At 37.4% G+C, this 19,123-nt stretch overlaps 2 protein-coding genes and 1 long non-coding RNA gene across 7 annotated transcripts; 2 read left to right on the top strand and 1 right to left on the bottom strand.

Moving 5' to 3' along the window:
- Positions 1 to 2,509: 2,509 nt before the first annotated feature.
- LOC310720543 (vesicle-associated membrane protein 5-like) lies at positions 2,510 to 6,914 on the bottom strand. Its single transcript, XM_083531173.1, has 3 exons — positions 6,751 to 6,914; positions 5,170 to 5,301; positions 2,510 to 3,634 (listed from the first exon to the last, which is right to left on the bottom strand). Exons 1-3 carry the CDS (start codon positions 6,751 to 6,753, stop codon positions 3,419 to 3,421), a joined length of 351 nt encoding a protein of 116 aa, XP_083387299.1. The 5' UTR covers positions 6,754 to 6,914; the 3' UTR covers positions 2,510 to 3,418.
- Positions 6,915 to 8,794: 1,880 nt separating this feature from the next.
- Positions 8,795 to 18,997, top strand: LOC310720510 (uncharacterized protein). 5 transcript variants are annotated; one of them, XM_083531097.1, is made up of 11 exons: positions 8,799 to 9,149; positions 9,237 to 9,263; positions 9,372 to 9,389; positions 10,532 to 10,828; positions 12,265 to 12,582; positions 13,784 to 15,431; positions 16,278 to 16,334; positions 16,719 to 16,932; positions 17,137 to 17,270; positions 17,520 to 17,591; positions 18,326 to 18,997. In XM_083531097.1, the coding sequence occupies exons 4-11, from the start codon at positions 10,555 to 10,557 to the stop codon at positions 18,582 to 18,584; spliced, it is 2,976 nt and encodes a 991-aa protein (XP_083387223.1). In that variant the 5' UTR covers positions 8,799 to 9,149; positions 9,237 to 9,263; positions 9,372 to 9,389; positions 10,532 to 10,554; the 3' UTR covers positions 18,585 to 18,997. The 5 variants fall into 5 exon arrangements, with proteins under 5 accessions (XP_083387224.1, XP_083387223.1, XP_083387221.1 ...); XM_083531098.1 differs by lacking the exon at positions 9,372 to 9,389 and having other exon boundaries at positions 8,795 to 9,149; positions 18,329 to 18,997; XM_083531095.1 differs by lacking the exon at positions 9,372 to 9,389.
- LOC310720549 lies at positions 10,847 to 12,194 on the top strand. Its single transcript, XR_014531772.1, has 2 exons — positions 10,847 to 10,949; positions 11,076 to 12,194. It is a non-coding gene; the product is annotated as an uncharacterized lncRNA (long non-coding RNA).
- Positions 18,998 to 19,123: the final 126 nt, after the last annotated feature.

Here is a 19,123-nt window from a genome sequence, read left to right as displayed (position 1 = left end):
TTACTGATCATTATTGTTTTGACACTACATGCTTCGAAATCCACTATATGGACAAAAGTTTGTGGACTCCTGATCATAAGATTTGTATGTGCTTTTTTCCACATTTAGTCCCTGTTTGCTTCTGTAATGACCTCCATTCTACTGGGAAGATGTTCCACCAGATTCTGGAGATTTGTGCTCATAAATAAGGATGTTAGTAAAGTCAGGTACTGATGTAGGTGATTTGAGAAGGCCTGGGGTGCAGTCAGCGTTCCACTTGGTGTTCACTAGGGTGGAGGTCAGAGTTTTATAGCAGGCTATTCAAGACCTTTTATTCAAACCAATGTAAAGCATATCTTCATTGAGCTCGCTTTGTTCACAGAGGTTTTGTCAGGTTGGAACAGGTGAACAAGTGAATTGAAAATTCAATGTTACTGCATACAAAAGTCGTCCTATACAATTGGGTGTTTTGCGCTTTCTGGGAACCACAAACGCCAGGAAAAGTGGGGTTTCCCAATACTTTTGTCCATATTGTGTATTTTCTAGATTTGGAAAAAAAAAAACTCCCGAACCTGCTAAATGTGAAGCTGAAAAGTGTCCTGAGTCTATACAGTATTTTAGTAATTAGTCAGTGATGGAAGCGATGATTCACATCATTATGTTGATGCTAATATGTTGTAGTATGATGTATGTGTTACTCATTTGTTTGCCATTGCTGACACTGCAATAATTCTATATTGAACTGTGCCAAACTAGGGCTGGGCGATATGACTCATATCATATCTAATTTATCATTAGGTTTGTTTTCGGATAAAAAATTTTTTTTGTGTTCATTTTTGGATGAAAATGAAAACATACATTCCACAAAATCTATAGTGTATCACAAAGACGTCCACTAGTATAATGCGCATAAATATAGTATATACACTTTGATGTTTATTATTAACCCCACATAACAGCGAACTTGTGATTATTTTTCTATAACAGGCTTGTCTTGATTAAACCATTTATAATTCTATTTAATTACATCGTACAGGCAATATCAGTAAACCAATTTGGTTCCTGTTAACATTTACACTATAACAGTCCTTCAGAACATCCGTGAGAAGCATATTTTTTTTCTTCCTTCTCTTGAAAAAAATCGCGTGTTTTGATGAGAAAAATCAAATATTCCATAAATGTCCATAAACCACTATAATCATTTATATCTTTTGGTTAAATAACGACTTCTGAAATGTGTTTTATTATTAGGATTGAATTATGTAATGTACTATATACTGTATTGGAAATGATTGAAACGATTGTCCAAGCAGCTGTTATAGAAAATGACTCAACACCTTCTAACTAATCAGATTTCCGAAATTCAGCAGTTCTGTGGTATTAATGTGAGGTATATCTATACGTATATGATATATTTGCTATATCGCCCACCCCTAGTTCCAACATATTGTACCTCTGTATGAATCTTCTTTCAAACTAATGAAAGTCGATAATCCTTTTCTACAATGGGCCAAATTCAAAAGCCTGGAATAAAATCTATGCTCGTGACAGTAACGATGTTGTAAGAAACTATGCGTATTAACACTCTGGGTCCGTGCTTCGGTACAGTGATGCGAAGGGAAAGGCTGGTACTAATCTTGAGTTGCTAATCCTGTAATGTTTAATTCAATTCAGATTTTGATCAGTAATGTTTTTATGATGTCTAATCTAAGTAAAGCTCTTGGAATACAAATTTTTGTCCTGTGAAATGACAGTTTACTTTCTGCTGTATGGAAGCATGAAGGCTAAATGAATGATGATGAAATGGATCACTGAAGTAAGTGTGGAGTTTTTCCTGAATAACACAATACATTTCCATCACTCATGAAAGATGCTGATACATATTAGGTGGCTATGTAGAGTTATCCATTTATTCACTTATGTAGCAGCAGCACAATTGATTAAATCAGGCAGACACAGGTCAGGAGGTTCATTTAATGTTCACATCAACGATCGGAATGGGGAAACGTCTATTCTCACACTGTGTGTCATGATTGTTGGTACCAAAACGGCTGGTTTGGGTATTTTTCAGAAACTACTGATCTCCTGCCATTTTCACAGAATGGTGAGAAAAACAAAAAACAATCGTTTTAAGTGAGCAACAGTTATGCTGTGGAAGCCTTGCTGGTAACAGAGGGTCGGAGAAAAATGGCCAGTTTGGGTTTAAGATGCCAGGAGGAGATGAATAGTAACTTGTATAATCACAATTTATAACCACGGTGAGCTGAAATTTATCTCAGCATTCACAAAACCTCAACTTTGAGGCTGATAGGTTTCACCAGCAGAAGACCACATAGAGGTTTATTAGAACTTATTAAAATAAAAGGTTATTAAAATGATTATGAATATAATATTAATAATACACTTTCGAGTTTAAGGTACTTTTAAAGTCCATGATGCATATTGGGTTTCATAGAAATGCCTTCAAGGATCTGGAAATGATATATTTCATCCATACATTTGGTCAAAAACAGAAAAAAAAAAAGTCACACTTTAATTCCATTTTATTTGTATAGTGTTTTAACAGTAGATAACACTTTATATACCTGAAATATGATTAAATATACAACACGTTTGCTGTTAATTAAGTACATTTATCTTCAGTCAAACCTTTATCTAGATCAGCGTCATAATGGATCGGGAGCGTATACACACACACACACACACACACACACACACACACACACACACACACACACACACACACACACACACTCTTGCACTCAATCATACCTAGAGGCACCGCTTCACTCACATGATCCTGGGCAGTAGGAAGAAACCTTGGAACCCAGTGAAAACCCACTCAGAACCTGGAACAACATGAGCCAGTAACCTAAGCTCATTTCCAAACCCTGGAGCTGTGAGGTATCAACCAATCACCACCATTCTGCCCAGGATGAGCTTCAAATACAAGAACTTTGAGAAACCAGAGAACACTGAAATATACAAACAGCTAAATGTACAACAAGGTGATTAGTGATTAGAATTTAAATAAGTACCTTAAAGAGCATGTGTCCTGTGGTGGCACCAAAAATCTAGAAACAAATTTTGTTTTCCTAAAAGATCTTTTCGACTCCTGTTTCTGTTTGTGTGAAAAATGATCTACGGCATAATATGTTGCCTTTGTATGGAAATAAGTTTGTAGTGGAAAATGCCTGGTGTGTTTATTGTGGCAACAAATGAGCCAGGAGTGGAAATGTTTCCCAGGCAATCAAAATGGCCTTGAAGAAGTTTGGCATTTTTATATTTATGGTCTATTTAAAATTTCTACATTCGTTTGAACATTTCATGAAGCCCTGATATGTAAAGGCATTTTAAATAATGTCCCCTTATATAAAATGTTCTTTTTTTTAAGGGCAGCAGTTGTTTTCTGTCCTCTTCGTGTTTCCTCGGCAGAGTCCTAAAGCTGTTCTGTTATGTTCGGTTTAGGCGTAACAGCAGCTCGCTGCACACTTGGGTCACTCCCGGAACGGGTGTTGCTGAACATGATGGCGATGATGATGATGATCACCAGCGCCAAAACCACCACAATTGCGATCAGTCCTGCTTTACTCTTCAGATACTCCCTCCTTTTCTTCTGCTTCACCTGTTTCGACTTCTTCTGGAAGGACTGCGACTAAAATCAAAATAGACACATGCTGTATGTTTGATTGATTGATAGATTTTTTTGAAGGTGCCATTACTTTTAATTAAGTCGGTTCTACAGTGTCAGCCTGAATCCAAAGAATTTTCGTATAAATCAGGTTTATATCAATGTGTTTGTTTAATAATGTTATTGTTCTATAGTAACTACTTATTCACACATATGTATTTATGGAAGGAGTCTCCAGTATCAGTGCTTTGGAAAAAAAATTATTAGAAGATTACAATTTTATTAATAATAAAAATGACTTTAACCCTAAATATGCTTTACTGTATATGAGGATTTATTCATGCTGCTATAGCATATTTGATATACAGTATATAAAATTGGAGTATGTGCTTTTTAAACATCCCATTCTACATTTATTCCTTGTTTGCTTTTATAACCTCGACTCTTCTGAGAAGATGTTCGACTAGATTTTGAAGTGTGTTGTGGAGATTTGTGATCATTCAGCCACAAGGGTGTTAGTAAAGTCAGGAACTAATGGAGGTGAGGAGGCCTGGGATGCAGTCAGCATTCCAATTCATCCCATAGGTGTTTAATAGGGTGGAAGTTAGGGCTTTAAAGAGGCCACTCAAGATCTTCCACTCCTTCTTCTTCTTTCGGCTGCTCCCATTAGGGGTCGCCACAGCGGATTATCCGTCTCCATACCACCCTGTCCTCTACCTCTGCCTCTTTTACACCAAATACCTGCATGTCTTCCCTCACCACAGTCATAAACCTCCTCCTTGGTCTTCCTCTTTTCCTCCTTCCTGGTGGCTCCATTCTCAGCATTCTTCTACCGATATACCCCATATCCCTCCTCTGCACATGTCCAAACCATCTCAATCTCACCTCCCTCACCTTATCTCCAAAACGTCCTACATGTGCTGTCCCTCTAATGAACTCATTTCTAATCCTGTCCATCGTCGTCACTCCCAACCAAAACCTCAACATCTTCAGCTCTGCTACCTCCAACTCCACCTCCTGTCTTTTACTCAATGCCACTGTCTCTAAACTATACAAGATCTTCCACTCCAACCCATGTAAAGTATATATGTTCATGGAGCTGGCTTTGTGCACAGGGGCCTTGTCATGCTGGAACAGGTTTTGGTCTAAGTGAAGGGAAAATTTTACACTATACAATTGGGTGCCTCCGACTTTGTCGTAACAGTTTGGGGAAGAACCACATACTGTATATTGCTGGAAAAGTCAGGTGGCCTTGTACGTTCGTCCATTTAGTGTATGTTACAAATACCTACTGAAATGAATGTATTCTTTTCCCAATATATACATTTCTTTTTTTAACTTCTGACTTTTTTCTCTTTATATTATTACTTTTTCACAAAATATTACAGCTTTTTATCTCATAGTATAACTCTTGCACAATATACTGTATAATGACTTTTTCCTCACATTAGCAACTATTACGACCTTTTCTTCTATTACGATTTTTTTTCTTGTAGCATCAAATATTTCAAATTAACTCAATTTGAAGTGACTGAACATAAAAAAGACAGCATGCTCACTTTATTCAGTAACACAGCAGCCCGCTGGTCCAGATCCTCCAGTTTTTCTTTTCTTTCCTCTGCTTTATTCAGGTTCTCCAGCATGATGTCTTTCACCTCCTCCGCAGCTTTCTGGGTCTCTTCCAATTTACTCTACACATGACAAGTGCAAACACAACTTTAATGTCTGTGCTGTCACATTTCCACATATTGTTGCATGTTATTTTCACTTTGCAAAATGGAAGCTGAAAGTGCATTTCAAAACCACATGTCATGGTCCCAATCAGATCACTCTGATGGGGGGCGGGGGGTAGCTTGGGGGTCACTCTTAAGGGTCTATACTTTTAACCCCTTTAGACTTTTATCAGGTAGGTGCAATTGAAGGCAGTTCAATTGTGTATTATTGTTACTTTGTGTCCTAAGGTATATTATTTGTTTATTTTATTATTACTATTATTATTATTATTATTATTATTATTATTATTATTATTATAATTATTATTTATACTGATCAACAATAACAATAATCTTATACACCTACACTTTTTGTTAAGTGTCAAATTCAAAATAATTTACATAAAATTCAAAATTACATCAGTTTTATAAAATAAATGATGCAAAGAATGAAAGAAGGAAGTCAAATTGTGTATCTTGGATTTCTTTTTAAAGGTACACTATAATAATAATAATAATAATAATAATAATAATAATAATAATAATAATAATAATAATAATAATAAGTTAGAATGATAAAAAGAAGAGGAAGAACAACAAGAACAATAATAATAATAATGTTATTGTTACTTTGTGTCCATAATACAATAATCTTATACATGTAAACTTTTTGTTTAGAGTCAAAAACCTCAAAATGATTGACATAAAAGATTCTAAATTCAGTTTTAAAACTAAATGATGCACATAATGACAAAGAACGGGAAAAAAAATCAACTAACTAAAACTAAAACAAACGAACAAACAAATAAATAAATAAATAAATAAATAAGTCAATAAGTCAATATTTCAGCAAAAAAAAATTAAAAAAACTAATGCGCTTTCTTATAGAAATGTAATAAATAAATAAACACATCAACATTGATATTAAACATAAAGCAAGCCACATTTTAAAGTGAAAGAAACAAAAGATTTGACAGATTTGTTTATTTATTTGGTGTCGGCACACGTGACATCACAACGACCCAAAACGTCAAAACTGTGCAGCAAAGTAGTAACATATAATGCGCGAGACGTAACCTGGTTGTATTAAACCTCGGAGGGCATTAACATCTCGTCATTACGGGTCAGTTTTCTTCTTCTTCTTCTTCTTCTTCTTCTTCTTCTTCTTCTTCTTCTTCTTCTTTTTAGGAAGTAAAAGCGGTAAGCCAAGTGCGTTTTACACCACTACAACTTTTCAGGGTGTCCCGATCATCTTTAGTACACAGGGTAATCCTGACAGGTCACGTGACCTTACAGCAGGCTCTATGTCCTACTACTATGTGCCTGGTGACACTGTCCTCTAAGTCTACATTCAGGTTAAAAGTATAGAATTGGAGAAGAAGGAGGGCGAAAGCCACCTGATGGCGCATGTGGCCGAAATGTACTTACCATCCTGCAGATTTCTGGATGATCAGCTTGGGTGAAGAAATCTGAGTGATTTAGAAGTAGAAGGTGAATTGAAAGAAAACGCAAGTCCGTGTTCTGAGCTACTTTTCTGTGCTCTGATTTGCGCTTCCTTGTTGATGTTTGTCCACCAGAGGGGGATGGAGGAGAAACACACGTTTACACTCCAAACACTCCTGCTCTTACACAGCAAATATGTGGGACAGTAGGACAGGGACATTCATTTCATTTATAAAATGCACCATTCTGTGATAAACAGAATATGATAGATGGATAGATAGATGGATAGATAGATAGATAGATAGATAGATAGATAGATAGATAGATAGATAGATAGATAGATAGATAGATAGATAGATAGATAGATAGATAGATATTGGACACATGGTACTTGTCCACCTTCCGCTTGAGGATCCCCACTGGTGCTCAATATGGTTCAGGTTATGGACACATACATTCACACTCCATCACCTTCACCTTCAGTTTCCTCAGCGAGACAATTGTTATCTTGCCGGTGTGTTTGGGGTCAGTATTATGTTGGAAAACCTTGTATTGTAGGCAAGACACATTTTTCTTGATACACATACTGGACACCTTCTCATCCTAGTCTCATCAGACCATGGGATGTGGTTCCAGTATTCATGCTCTTAAAAATAATTGTTCAGTGGAGTTTACTTATTTGTTTATTTTATATCTGAGTAAAGAAAGGATGTCGTGAATGAATGTGTTTTGCGTTAAAGGTTTTAATTTAGCCTCTTTTATATTTATTTATTTATTTATTTATTTATATATTTAATAAAAATGGTCAAACACAAATGCCTTAATCGCACGTTAGTAAAAAATTTGTGCCGTTAAAATGAGTTTTATTAATTTAGTAAATGTGTTTTGTTTCTGTACTTAAGTAGCTTTTTCATGTATGTTTACTACTGAAGTATTTCCATTTGGGAAGAGTTTTACTTTAACTTGACTACATTTCAAAGTCAAGTCAGAGTCTTGTGACAAAAATTATAACAGGAACATTATAGCCATCATAAATCATAGTACTTTTACTCAAGTGAACACTTTTGCTGGAGTGATATTTTACTTAGTGTATCTCTACTTCGTCCACCACTGATTTAACACCATGCAATTCCATCTGAACTGAGGCTAATTGGAACTGACTTCACCATACAACAAGACAATGACTTAAAATTATATGTCTAAGCTCTATAAGCATTAGAGAGCAAACAGTCATCTGGATGGGAATGTTATAGATAATGAAACGTCTTGCCCAGTCACCACACCTAAATCCTATTAAACTGCTCTGAGATGAACTGGATCACAAGGCTAGAATGACATCTCCAACTAGTGAAGAACACTTTTGGCAAGTATTCGGTTTATTTTATTTAATGTAGTAAAACATTAAGATATTTGACTTTGAAATGTAGTGAAGTAAACGTAAAATTCCCCCCAAATAGAAATATTTCAGTATAGTACAGACATGTGAAAAAGCTTTACATGACATTTCCTTTGTTACTGTGCACCACTGTGTTGAAGTATGAAACAGTAGCCATGTTGGTTAAGTTTTCCTTTCACCCAGAATACGTCTACAGCCTTCACCTGCTCCTAAACAACCCTAAATCCTTAAGCTTTAGCCTCCATGTTTGACTGTGGGGGTGAAGCAGTCTGCTCTCTTCTTCGGTCCAATTTGGATTCATCTGTCCACTTTCTTTTCTCATTTATTGTCCATTTGTTTGTGTGTTTTTGCCTTTTATTCAGATTGTTACATAGAAACTAAAGAAACATGCATGTGTCTTAAAAACATATAATTTGACATGATTTTAATATTGTAATATTCATTGTTTTTAGTAGCCTATTGTAAATGTAACATAGCCCGTTACATTTAACCAAAAGAAGTCCAAGAAAGGCCTATTTCTAAACAACAACAAATTTATAACACAGTCATTCTATCAGACGTTAAACATTAAAATGGTGAAAACATTGAACAGCCAATCAGATGCGACGCCTGCCGAAAACCAACCAATAGGACGCGAGCTACAAGAGCGCCGGAAGTAACGTTCACAATTCGGTTTCTTCTTCGTGCAATTGTTTGATAGCGTTGTTTATTTTTTTTACGTGCTTTGGAAATCCGTATGTCAAACAAGGCCCGAATTCATAATAGTTATGATAAAGAAAAAAAGATTGTAAAAACAAAAACAAAAAAAATCGCCATTTTATTCCACATCAAACGCCCCGGTGCTGCGACGCCGCCGGAAACAGTTGTTGCGATTTACATGCAGCAGGGACGCAGAAATGGAGCCAGAAGTAATGATCGAGTTTCATGGAAACATCTTACTAGAGTTTGTCCTGAAACACCGAGGCTTTTTGATTGGCTGTTAATGAAGGTATGCACCAGTTATTTTGTCAATAGAACCTAAATATTTCAATAAAACCCCTGTTATTGATTCTATTCATCACTTCTATTTGTGAAGCCAAGTCATCCTGGGTTCATCTCCCAGGCAAGTCCTGAGATCTTCTTTTTCCATCCTTTTCTATTTGCATTTTAGAAACACTTGTGAAAGTAAGATCTTAAACCACTGATTTGCATCCAATGCTCATATTTACAGACTACAGATTTCATTCAAGTGTGTATTTCTTAGGCAAGAGAATTGCATGTTTTAATGGTTTATTTGCACTAAAGAACTAAAATTCTGGTGGGGTTTATTTATCATGTGTATATATAGACAGTTAAGTTCTTTCATCATTCCTTGATTCCTTGATTCATCTTCAGAAGGGAGGTCAAGGGAGTGCACAAGGGTGTGGAGAATGGAAATGGATAAGAAGCCGGTGTGTGATATTGAACACACTGGGAAATGACACACACTCAATCCACATACAGGCATGTTTTGGGGCGATGGGAGAAAACTGGCTGAACCGGAGGAAACCCATATGGGTATGGGGCAACTGATAGATAATATCTTGCAATCAGGATTGAACCCCAAGCTGGGAGGTTGCACCGAAACTCATTATGCCTCCCTGGCATTCAAATACCAGATTCTGACACTTGAATTTTTCCATAATCCTCCAAATAAACTGTAGAGATAAAAACAATGGGTTCACATTTCTTATTGGACCATTAAGTCCTCATGTATTGATGGTCATAAAATGCTTGTAATGTCTGCCATGACACTTATTATGGTTGAGAACAAGCAAGACACATTTTGTTTGAAAAAATACCACGATCATGTCTCAGGCGTTTGCATTACTTGGGATGACATGTATGTAGATAGCAGATGAGGATGTCTGCATTGGATTGGTGCTATAAATCGGGAAAGTTGGACTGGTGCAGGTTGGTATGGTATTGTAATGGCTTAATGGCTAAGACCTTCCACTATTGACCAGAAGTTTATGAATTCTTATCCCTACACCAAACCGGCCCAGTTTGGTTTTTTTTACACATTTATCGCTACAAATCTTTAGTCACTATACCATACACTATGAAGTCTCCAAGAAGCTTTCCTATTTTTTGTCCATGGGTGATGCAGCTAGCATCTCGCAAATCAGAAGACGGCTCATCACTCACCTTCAATCCTAATAGTAGCGGCTGCTTTAAGTTGCTCCACATTTACAAAGACTTTGTGATGTCGTTGGACACACCCACATTTAATCACCAATGGTTGCTGTTGCTTATGTTCTCAGCAATCACCAGTTTAATTGAATTGACTCCACTTCGGATAAATGCATCATTTATGCACAGTGTATATATATAATATTTTTTCACCCCCAGTGTTCCTGCTCTAGTTCATAAAGATGTTGTCCAACCCCCTGGCCGATCCCAACGAAACAAGGCCGGTTGCTTCAACTGGTCCCTGCCCCCAATCTGCACTTTATGAAGACCTGTTGGCGATGGCCTACAGAGGAACTGTGAAAGCAGAGATTGGGAAGGAAGATACAAGGATGTGCTCTGTACAGGAACCTCAAACGTCATTAATACTGGACACTGATAAACAGCAGAAGCAGCCGTCTTCAGAGATAAATGGTCACTTGGGAGGTAACACTAGTTTTAAAGCTGGCACAGATGAAGGTAATGGAATGACTTATGATTTATTTATTACCATAGTTGAAAACGTAGCTCGTTCAAGTTGCAAGGAAAGGGGGCAAGCAAATCAATCAAACCCAACCATGAGAAACCAACCAAACACATTGTCTTTATGGCTTGTAAGTTTGGTACAGTCCAATAAGTTTTTTTGCTGTATCCCCCCTTCCAGCACTTAAAATATAATTAAAAAGCGATGGCTTCAGATAGGTGGAAACTAGTGTAGTCACACAAGTTACAAATTGGGAATTTGAAGCATTCTGTGCACTAATTTTTGCACATTTAACTTGCTTTTATGGTATTTTTATAAAAATGCTAAGATTAAAATGTAGTTTTTCTGTAATTTGTATCTCTACTGAGACCTGTATTGATGTATAGTTTAGAGACAGTGGTATTGAGTTAAAGACAGGAGGTGGAGTTGGAGGTAGCAGAGCTGAAGATGTTGAGGTTTTGGTTGGGAGTGACGACGATGGACAGGATTAGAAATGAGTTTATTAGAGGGACGGCGCATGTAGGACGTTTTGGTGACAAGGTGATGGAGGCGAGATTGAGATGGTTTGGACATGTGCCTAGGAGAGACATGGGGTATATCGGTAGGAGAATTCTGAGGATGGAGCCGCCAGGAAGGAGGAAAAGAGAAAGACCAAGGAGGAGGTTTATGGATGTGTTGAGGGAAGACATGAAGGTAGTTGGTTTGAAAGAGGCAGATGTAGAGGACAAGGGGGTGTGAAGACGGACGATCCGCTGTGGCGACCCCTAATGGGAGAAACCGTAAGAAGAAGAAGACTCTTAAGAGCTCTCCCTGTTTGTGATTGGTTCAAATTTGACATAAAATGGACAACAGTTTGATGTGTATGTAGTGCCTTTGTACTCTCACCACTATGGCTTGTTTGTAGAATAACAGCAATTTAATGACACTCTGGATCTCTTGGGAGGAGACGTGGTAGAGCAGTTATTAAGGGTTGAATGAGTGAAGAATTGTTTTTGTGTTGCTTTATTTATTTCGACGGCTTATCAGAAAACGTTTTTTGTTGCTGTAATAATCTTAGTGATATGTTTATTGAGACCTGCTTTACATTAGAAGTGAGATATATATATATATGTGTGTGTGTGTGTGTGTGTGTGTGTGTGTGTGTTATTGTTAGTATCAAGACATTACTTCTATATAAGATAAATAATATACTTCAGACTGCATCATATTGGAGCATTTTCGTTTTTTTTTTCTCTAATTAATGCTTGGCTGAGGAGTTTAAAATAACCATGCAGTTGACATTAGATAACTACTACCTGTGCTTAGCATTGCTGTTACTATGGTTACCATGGTGCAGTCTTCTGGTGTCTGAAAGCCATGATGGGGGGGGAAAAAAAACAAGCAGTTATAATTTAATATATGTTTCCTGTTCTTTTTTCATTTATTTTTTCAGCGGACAGGTTCAGATCCACAGAATGGACACCGCCGCTGACCTTGCCTCCTGAACGTCCTGAACAAATAGGTTCTCTCGAGCGCGTTCTTGTGGCCCATCAAAACGAAATGAAACGCTTGATGACAGATACTTTCGGGACATTGAGCCAGAGGTTGGAGGCAGTTGAGCGGCGGATCGAGCAGCTGCACGTCCAAGGCACTGCACATGGAACAAGTCTAGCTCTGCTTCACAGTGAAGTTAGTCTTCTGGGAAGAAACGTCACTGCTGGCTGTTCAAACACACCGACTGCTCCGAGTATCGCACCTTCCAGCACTTATGGTATAAATATATTTGTAAAGAGATGGTTTCAGAAAGGTGGAAGTAGTCACTTGTTAAAAATCGGGGATGGGAATTTGAAGCCCTTTTTGCACTAAGATGAATTTTAATGTTTTTAGGAATAAATATAAATACGCAAAGATAAAAATGTTTTGGTTGATAAATTTAAATTATCATGAGCCCAAAAACGTTCTTTTCAGCTACTTAAAAAAAGAATTTTCTGGAGGTTTCTGATTGGTCCAAATACCACAAACAATGGACCAACAGATTGATGTTTATGTAACCTTGTGTACATTTACTGCTATGGCTTGTTTGTGATTGTAGAATAGCAGCAATATACTGACGCCACGACTGGAATTGTGGGGTGGGGACGTGGTTCAGTGATTATAAGGCTCTGAATAAGGGTCTCATCCACATGGCATAAAAGTAAATTGGCTCAAAACTGTCCCTGAGGTAACTTGAAGGGTTTGCCACTTCTAAACCCTACTATACAAAATATCATTAAATGTATCATCATGCCAGTGTATTATGTCTGTAAAATAGCCACACAAATAGTCACAACTAGTCAAGCTACTGCAAATAGTCTTTTTCATAATGTTGGTGAACAATTAAATGCACAGTTGATCAAAAGGGTTTCCACAGAGTCTAAAAAAACAAGTATAACCTTAATTATAAGCCATAAAAAGTCTTAAATCATTTTAAAGAGGTCTTCATTTTTTCGATGTCTATGTAATGCTACCTATAACGCTAATTGAAATGCTCCTGCTGCACTTTTTTGGTGGTTTTCTGAGTCTTGTAGTTCTTTCTTTCGCTGGTCCAAATATAATTCACTGTATTACGACTACAAATGAGATCGACATGCAACAGCCAGTCAGCTTTTTGTTTTTTTGCGAATCTCTCTCTTGTACCACAGAAGTAAAATTGGTTGGATTTTTCAGCCACGACGAAAGTGCAATTTTAGAGATGAATGACTTGAAAACAATGAATTTAGGGGTTTGATTAAGGCCAGTTGCCAACTAAATATTTGTCTTGAAAACATTTTTTATGTCTATTGCTTTATGAAAAATATCCTGTTTACCTGAGAAATCTTTCATTTGACTGATATTTTGTAAAACCTCAAATGATATTTCAAAAAAGATTGCAATATTATGAAGTACACTAGTTATTACCAGTTAAGTTATATTTTCTTGTTGTATTCCTACAGAAAAACACTCAGCCGAGGAAAAGAACGATGGCGCCATGTCCAAGATATCCTCTCAGGGATCGGTTAGTCATGGAAGTAGGGACACTGTGTGCCCTCCATGGGTTGATTCAGGGACCGCGATTGATTTATCTGCACATAACTCCGATTGTAATCATAACATTGGGGTCCCGGACCCTCTGCCACTCAATGGAGGCTCATCCGGACAAGTGAAGGCAGCTTTTGGAGTTGGTAACTACTTTCAGGCTTTGGATTATGAAGACTTTGAGAACATGGAACAGGATGTTGTGCTCGGTATTGCGGACGAAAAAGACAGTCAAAACGCGCCATCTTTTTATCCGGAGCCTGAGTCTTCTGAAAGCTTGGATGCGAGCATTCAGTGTCACTCTACTGATCAGTGTTCACATGAATCAGCACAACTTGAGGTGCCTTCTTTTAGTAGTGAAGTTTTTAACGGTTCTTTGGAGGGAAGCCTGTGTAACAATTATGGTCCCAGTAGCGTAAGTTCAGATATTCCAAATTCTAAGTCAGAGGGAAAGTCTGTCCTGTCAAGACCACCTCTGTCAGGCTTGACAGCAAGCGTGTCACCCTTAATCAGCCAGTCTAGGACCGCTAACAAACCCGAAACTTGTCCTTCTCCCTTGATTATGACCCTATCCACAAAAAGTCCAAAAATGGGCAAAAAACAGGCGTGGCCATTTTCTGAAGTTGTATCTGTTTCTGCCTTTTTCAAGATCCCAACCCTTTTAGAGATCATGCCAGGTTCAAGCAAAGATTTACTTTTAGAACATGCTTCAAGTCTAGTTGATAATGAGAGAACACATGAATTTGGAAAGGGAAAGAGCAAACAGTTAAAGGTTATAGGTTCCCAGTCCTCCTCGAGGAATGGAGCATTTGCCTGTCTAAGGGTAAAAACTTACCCATATTCCCGTCGCACATTTGTCACCCCAGTGGTGGTACCTTTGGACTCTTACAAGGCTTGCCTTTCAGCTATGGGATTTCTTTTGCCCTGGACCGACTCAGGTCCTGGGAATGGGCTGTCAAATCTACTTGATACACGAACACAATCTAACCACAGTATGAGCAATCTTCTAAATTACCTGGATGACATCGCCTGCTGCTTGATTCCTAATAGGTCCTTCATCAAGAATGTCCTGCCTCTGATGAGACACCACAGAATTGCATCTAAACTCAAATTCCACCATCATAAGGACCATTTGTACTCCAAATGGCTTCCACTGAACACCAGTCAAGTTTTCAGTTTACCCCTACCAAAACTAAAAATGGACCCTTGGAAGTCTGTTGTAAGACACCCACTACAGTCAAATCAAAGTGGAGGTTTGAAGCCCCATATCCCACCACTTTTTGACACAAATATGGCACAGCATTTGCAGCCTCCTGCTTATTTCCCCATGAATTCTGTGAGAAAAGGGAGTTTCTCAAGGGCAGGACTGAGCACAGTGATGACCATGTCCTCTCCGAGTTCTTTTTCACCGCGGTTACGCCACATCCATTCCCCTTTCTCTTTCATATCCCCGTCATCTGCGTTGGTCAATACTGTGAAGGACCAGATTATTGTTCAGAACAAGAGTTCTCCTCTTCGGCCATTGGCTGATTACACCGGCCCACCGGGTCTGGATAATGATCACAGGTGAGTGAATAAGTAAATACTGGTTATTGAAACTTTTCAGCACCAAGCAAAAAATTATAATTACCTCAGTAAAACCTTTAGGGGTGTAGTCTCACGGAACATTTTCTGCGTCGTTTATTACTACCCTGAAGTAAAATATTTTTCTATAATCAGTGTTTTATTTCTGCCACTCTACAGGAATTTTTCAATGAAGTTTTTCTTGAAGTTAATGGAAAAAAATAAACCTTGTTAATGCCGTGTCCATGCTTCAGCTTTCCCACAGAGGGATTGTTAACTAACAATAACTGTGTAGCTGTTACTCAATACACATGGAATATACAACTATATAAACTAATAGCTTGACTTAAAAAAAATAAAAAAAATAATATATGCTAGAAAATGAATCAAGGCTTTGTGTCCAATCAGATTGAAGTATTTAAGAGCACTGTGGTATAAGCAGGAAATTATTGAGGAATAAGCTGTGTAAAAATGCAAGTGTTGACAATTCCAGTTCATAGCATCAAGGGGAATTAAAAAAAAAAAGGATCTAAAACCTACTGTTGGGTAAAACATGCATGCGTACCGAAATTCACGTTTTCAACACAAGTTCATTTTTTTTTTACAAAGCAACTAAAGGATATGTGTAAGAAGGCAAGAAAACTTTATTTCCATTCATAGGAAATGTTGTATTTTGAAAGTTAAGCCCTGATTGTAAACCAACTGGATCAAGTCATGACTCATTTGAGATCATTTTGCTCTGGATTATGGTCTGAACAATGCCTGTAATGTAATGTATTATGAACGTTTTCTGTAGGAATTGTCGAGAAATCTGACCTGTTCTGATTCCCTTCTCTTTTGCGCTCATAGCTATGTTCAGCGATCCGGCCAAGATTCTCTTCCCAGAAAGAAAACTGGTTCAGTATGGTGGGTCTCATGCAAATAAATATCTGCTTTTACTGATTATATAGATGTATTTTTTTGTAACCCTATTGAATAGAATCACCTTTGGAATGAATGTGAATGCTGACTGCACCCCAGGCCTCCTCAGTGCCTGACTTTACTAACACCCTTGTGGCTGAATGAGCACAAATGCCCACAACCACTCAAAAATCTAGTGGAACCTCTTCCCAGGAGAGTGGAGGTTATTATAATAGCAAATATAGACTAAAATGTGTAATGCGATGTTCAGAAAGCTTATACCAATCTTATGGTGAAGTGAAGTGTCCACAAACTTTTTCCCATACAGTGTATGATGTATCCTTTGCGATGCTCTTTTAGTTTATTGGTGGTTGTTTTTTTTATATTCAGGAAATCATGCTCGTTTCCATCCCCACGTCGACTTCTAAAGATTCCCCTCAGCCCAGAGAGGAGCTCAGATATTACTGCACGATATAGCCCTAGTGTCAAAGTGGTGAGGTTGGAGGCGTCTCCTTTGGAAACTGTGCCCACTTTTTCCATTACTGATACAGACATAAAAAAGCCTGAACTGCACAACCTGGAACCCTCTGGAGAGGACAAGCAGGTGTGTGGATCACTACTGCATCACTCACAATAGCATTTGAGTTGATAGAGGTCGTTTTAAGTTTTAGTTGAGGTTTTTATATCTTTTATTTATATATACATAGACATATGTATATTATAGACTTTTTTCTTTTTTTTTTTTACTATATTACAGGTGTGATATATTCTATATATTATCTATCTTTGTGGTATAAATGTCATCTAGGTGAGGCTTCATGAATCCAGCTCTGCGTCGAAACAAGTCCAAAGGTCTAAAAGAGTTTCTCAGATTCGTATCCGCAAGACGGTGCCCAAACCTGACAAAAATCTCACCCCCATGGGGCTGCCCAAACCAAAGAGGTGAGCTGGTATCTGGGTTGTTTGTTTAGACTTCATATGAAGGAAAACTCCATCCTGAACAGCATTCAGGGCTCCTTTAACAAGCGGAAATAGATTTATAAATTGCTAAATAGTAAATAATGCATAAATAGCTAAAGTGAAGATAAACCAAGTCAACAATGAACATGATTCATGTCATTCAGGGTCTGTTTTTCCTGAGTTCCTGTTTACATTTGGTTGCATTTTGTCTGAAATCTGTCCCCTGATCAGATTAAAGAAGAAGGAGTTCAGTCTGGAGGAGATTTACACCAACAAGAATTACAAATCGCCAACTCCAAACAGGTCTGGTGTCAATGGCGCTTGTTTGCTCATTTTAAATCAATATTTATTTCATATTGATTTTAGGGGTGTACCGGTGCACAAAATTCACGGTTCGGTATATGCCTCAGTTTTTAAGTAACTGCTTGTCGTTTTTTTATTTTTTTATTAACGGTTTATTATTATTAATATTTGTGAACAGCAACAGTTTACAATTTGAAAACAAATTAAAATAAAATGCCTGCTTGTTTATCTAATATATTAACTAATATTTTATGAAAATAATATATATAAAAATAAAATTCAATAAATCAAATTAATTTAGTACACCTTATTATATTGTTTATATTGAGTATTCTATTAAATTGGCACAAATAAAATTAAATACATAAAAAAAAAGTAAATACATAATAATATAAAAAAAAAAAAAAAAAAAAACAGTGACACTGCGCTAACTCTAGTTTCTTTTTTATACCCCTAAAGTAAAAAATAAATGAAAAATAAAATCCAGTGAAACTGTGCAAAAAATATATATATTTTTTTAATTAAAAAATTTAAATAAACAAATAAACTGACGTGCTCAAAGTGCGGTCTGTCACTCAGATTGTAACTCCGCACGTAAAAAGGCATTCGATACGCATGTACCGAACCGAAAGCCCTGCACCGAAACAGTTCTGTATGAATACATGTACCGTTACACCCCTATATTGATTTCATGTTCGGAATTTAATGTCTCATGTCTTCTCCAATTCTCCCAGAAGCTTGGAGACGATCTTCGAGGAGCCAAAGGAGAAGAACGGTACACTAGTCTGCATTGGCAATCAGAAACGAAAGCGAGTGTTAGATTTCCCAGATTTCACTTTACCACGCAAACGCAAAGCTAAGGCCAACCTGGGTTCTCTCCGAACAAAGGGGTCCCGCAGAGCCAAAAATAAAGACGCAGACCTGAACTTCATGCTAATCCAGAGACTCAGCGAACTGGAGGACTACTTCTCTCGCCAAGGACTGGAGGACTAGTCGAGTTTCATGTTATTCTCAACACTTTTTTTCCCTCACTCATCCTATTCAGCTGAAATCCCCAAGAGTTCTTTGGTGGAGGTTTAATAGTTTAAGGTAAACGCTTAATACCAATGGAAATGGTATATAGGGTTTTTCTTTTAAACAGAGAACTAGAAGCAGGTAAGAAACCTTCAAATACAAAGAACCCTTGAGGAAACATGTGTAACAGGTATAAGTAAAATCAACAGCAAATTTCAGCTTTAGTAATTGTTACGCTGCCTTCGATCTGTGTTTTATGCAAAAGTAAAAAGTTTTGTTGTGCTTTGAATGACTCGGTTTTTTTATTTGCTTAACGCCGGACCTCATTTGTGGTGTGAAAAATAAAGTGTAGGCTGCTACTATCCGAATAAATCTAGAAATATTAATCCTAACGAAATTTGAAGCGTTTTCTTTGATTGAATTTGAATGCTTTCTTGCCTTGATGTTGTTAAACGAGAAAATGCCTATACTTCCAGACAGTAGGTGGGGCTAGTGCTCTTGTGAACCGACGTTGCGTC

Source organism: Silurus aristotelis, assembly GCF_946808225.1.
Source record: "Silurus aristotelis genome assembly, chromosome: 26".
Classification (NCBI taxonomy): domain Eukaryota; kingdom Metazoa; phylum Chordata; class Actinopteri; order Siluriformes; family Siluridae; genus Silurus; species Silurus aristotelis.
This window is presented reverse-complemented; position numbering and strand designations above follow the sequence as displayed.